Source organism: Nicotiana tomentosiformis, chromosome 5, assembly GCF_000390325.3.
Source record: "Nicotiana tomentosiformis chromosome 5, ASM39032v3, whole genome shotgun sequence".
Classification (NCBI taxonomy): domain Eukaryota; kingdom Viridiplantae; phylum Streptophyta; class Magnoliopsida; order Solanales; family Solanaceae; genus Nicotiana; species Nicotiana tomentosiformis.
The window spans coordinates 24,833,240-24,836,642 of NC_090816.1; the positions used below are offsets into that span (position 1 = coordinate 24,833,240).

General features: G+C 43.8%; 1 protein-coding gene across 1 annotated transcript; it reads right to left on the reverse strand.

Annotated features, from left to right (window-relative positions):
* Positions 1 to 1,180: 1,180 nt before the first annotated feature.
* LOC138892040 (uncharacterized) lies at positions 1,181 to 2,194 on the reverse strand. The gene has a single exon (XM_070175731.1). It carries the CDS (start codon positions 2,192 to 2,194, stop codon positions 1,181 to 1,183), a length of 1,014 nt encoding a protein of 337 aa, XP_070031832.1.
* Positions 2,195 to 3,403: the final 1,209 nt, after the last annotated feature.

A 3,403-nucleotide genomic window follows, 5' to 3' on the forward strand; every position in this document is an offset into this window, starting at 1 on the left:
CCGAGGACAATGCCCTCCCCGACCATAAAGTGGCACTTCTCCCAATTAAGCACTAAGTTGGTCTCTTCACATCGAGCCAACACTTTATCAAGATTATCCAAGAATTCTTCAAAGGAATCCCCCACAACATTGAAATCATCCATGAACACCTCGAGGAAGTCCTCCACCATATCCGTAAATATTGCCATCATACACCGCTGAAAAGTAGCCGGTGCATTACACAAACCAAACGGCAACGCAAATGTGCCATACAGACAAGTGAAGGTGGTTTTCTCTTGGTCTTCAGGTGCAATGAGAATTTGATTATATCCGGAATACCCATCCAAAACTCAATAATAAGCACGTCCGGCAAGTTTATCCAACATTTGGTCAAAAAATGGCAATGGAAAATGGTCTTTCTGGGTCACTTTGTTCAGCTTCCTATAATCCATGTATACCCTCCAACCGGTGACAGTTCTTGTGGGGATCAATTCATTTCTATCATTTGTGATCACACTCATTCCCCCCTTCTTTGGGACACATTGTACCGGCGAAGTCCATGAACTATCAGAAATGGGGTACACAACTCCTGCATCTAGCCGCTTGATGATCTCTTTCTTGACTACCTCTTGCATGGCCTCGTTCAACATCCTTTTATGTTCCACGGATGGTTTGGCATCTTACTCCAATATGATTTTGTGCATGCAAAAGGCGGGGCTTATACCCATAATATCCACCAATTTCCAACCTATTGCCTTCTTCCTTCTTTGAAGCACCGCAAGGGTGGAATCTACCTGCACGTTAGTTAAGCACGAAGAGAGAATAACAGGTAATGTGGAACAAGGGCCTAAGAACTCATATCTGAGGTGTGAAGGCAAGGGCTTCAAATCCAATGTGGGTGGCTCCTCGATTGAGGGCTTTTTTGGTGGAGTCTTCCGGTTCTCAAGGTCCAAGGAAAGTTTTCGGGGTCCATATGTGTAGGATCCCATTCCTTCAAAGCATTTGCACATTCTACCAAGGCTTCCTTCTCATCCTCATCATGATTCAACAACACAGCTTCCAACGGGTCTTCCACATTAATCATAGCACTTGTGTCATCAACAATCACCAAAGTCACAAGATCCACCAACGAACATACTTCGTTGCTATTAGGCTGCCTCATTGACTTGCACACGTGGAACACAACTTTTTCATCGCCTACCTAGAAGGTGAGCTCCCTAGCTTTCACATCAACTAAGGCCTTACCTGTAGCTAGGAAAGGTCTCCCCAATATGATTGGCACCTCATAGTCAACCTCACAGTCGAGTATCACAAAATCTGCTGGAAGTATGAACTTGTCGACCCGAACTAGCACATCATCAATTATCCCCAATGGCCTCTTTGTTGTTCGGTCCGCCATTTGCAACCTCATGGAAGTAGGTCTTGGTTGCCCAATCCCCAATGTCTTGAACACAGAGTATGGCATCAAATTAATGCTCGCTCCCAAATCACAGAAGGCTTTGGCGAAATCGGCACTACCAATAATGCATGAAATTGTAAAGGCACCGGGATCTTCTAGCTTTGGAGCCATAGAATGCACAATGGCACTCACTTGATGTGTCATTTTTATCATCTTACAGTTCATTGACCTCTTCTTTGTTACCAAGTCCTTCATGAACTTGGCATATCCCGGTATTTGTTCTAGAGCTTCAACCAAAGGCACATTTATGGACAAACTTTTCATCATATCAATGAATTTCTTGAATTGGTTCTCGTTGTTTTGATTTGCGAGCCTTTGAGGATATGGTGGAGGAGGCCTTGGCAAAGGAGACTTGGCTTTGGGCACTACCAGATCTGGTACGTCTATCACATGTTCCCTAGACGGGTTCACATCATCTTGTGTCTCCTCCACGTTTTCATCAATGTCTATCCTCACTTCATCATTCACATTCTCATCATTTCTTGGCTCATCCTCTTCTTGCACAACCACATCATCATTCACGATCTTTCTTGGATTGGAGGTACTAGTAACTCCGCCTCTACCACTTCTTGTAGTCACCGCCATAGCATGGCCCGTATTGTTTCCACCCTTCGGGTTTACTACCGTATCACTTGGTAGTTCCCCCTTAGGGAGAGTATTCAAGGCTTGAGAAATTTGACCCATTTGGACTTCCAAGTTGCGGATAGAAGTGTTGTGGGAGGCTATTTTGGCATCGGAGTCGGCGTTTCTTTCCATCATTTACTTGAACTTACTTTCTATCCGTCCTATCTTATTGTTGGAAGAACTTTGCCCTTGTTATGGATATGGAGGCGGGTGTTGGGTTGTTGATACATCGAGGGCCTTTGAGAGCCCGACCCCCGGTTCCCTTAATTATTGTTGTTCCAACCCCCTTGATTTTCATTGCCTCCTCAATTACTATTATTGTTGCCACCTCAATTGCCTTGGTTATTTCCTTGATTCCCCCAATTTTGATTGTTGTTTCCCCAATTGTTCGAATTGTTGTTCTTGCCACTATTCCAATTCCCTTGGCCTTGGTTGCCCCAATTTTGATTGTTTCCCTGTGATCTCCAATGTTGTTGATTTGGAGCATTGCTCTATTGACCTTGGTAATTGTTCACATATTGAACCTCTTCACTTTGATCGTCATAAGAGTCATCTTGGTTGTACCCACTTTGCTCAAATTGATCCTAATTATGTTGAACTTGTTGACCTATTTGTCTCCTCTTGTTAACCATTACATTCACTCCTTCCATGGCATTTACTTGCTTTAGCCCATGAACCTACTAAAGTTGTGCCTTGGCTAACTGATTCATGGTAGTTGTCAACTCTACTATGGCTTGTCCGTGATCATGAAGTTCCTTGTGAAGGTGGATAACATTAGGGTCACCCTGAGGAACGTTGGCCCGACTTTGCCAAGCTGAAGAGGTGTCCACCATCTCATCTAATATTTCACATGCTTCTAAATATGGCGTGTTCATGAAGTTACCCCATGCGAGCTGATTCACCACACACTGGTTAGTTTTGTTGATACGCCTATAAAAGGTTTGCTAGATCATTGCTTCAGTCATATCGTTGTTGGGGCATTCTTTGACCATTGTCCGGTACCATTCCCAAATCTCATGTAACGGTTCATTTGGCTCTTGTTTAAAAGCAAGGATTTAATCTCTCAATGTTGTCATATGTCCCGGAGAAAAGAACTTTGCTATGAACTTCTCGGCCAACTCATCCCAAGTGGTGATGGAATGGTTGGGTAGCCTCTCAAGCTAATCCAAAGCCTTCCCTCTAAGTGAAAAAGGGAAAAGCCTTAACCTCAAAGCATCCTCGGATACATTCGTCTGCTTGCTCCCCCAGCATGTGTCTACAAAACCTTTGCGATGCTTATATGCATTCTAATATGGAGCTCTGGTGAATAAACCCCTTTGTTCCTATAGAGTAAGCATGATA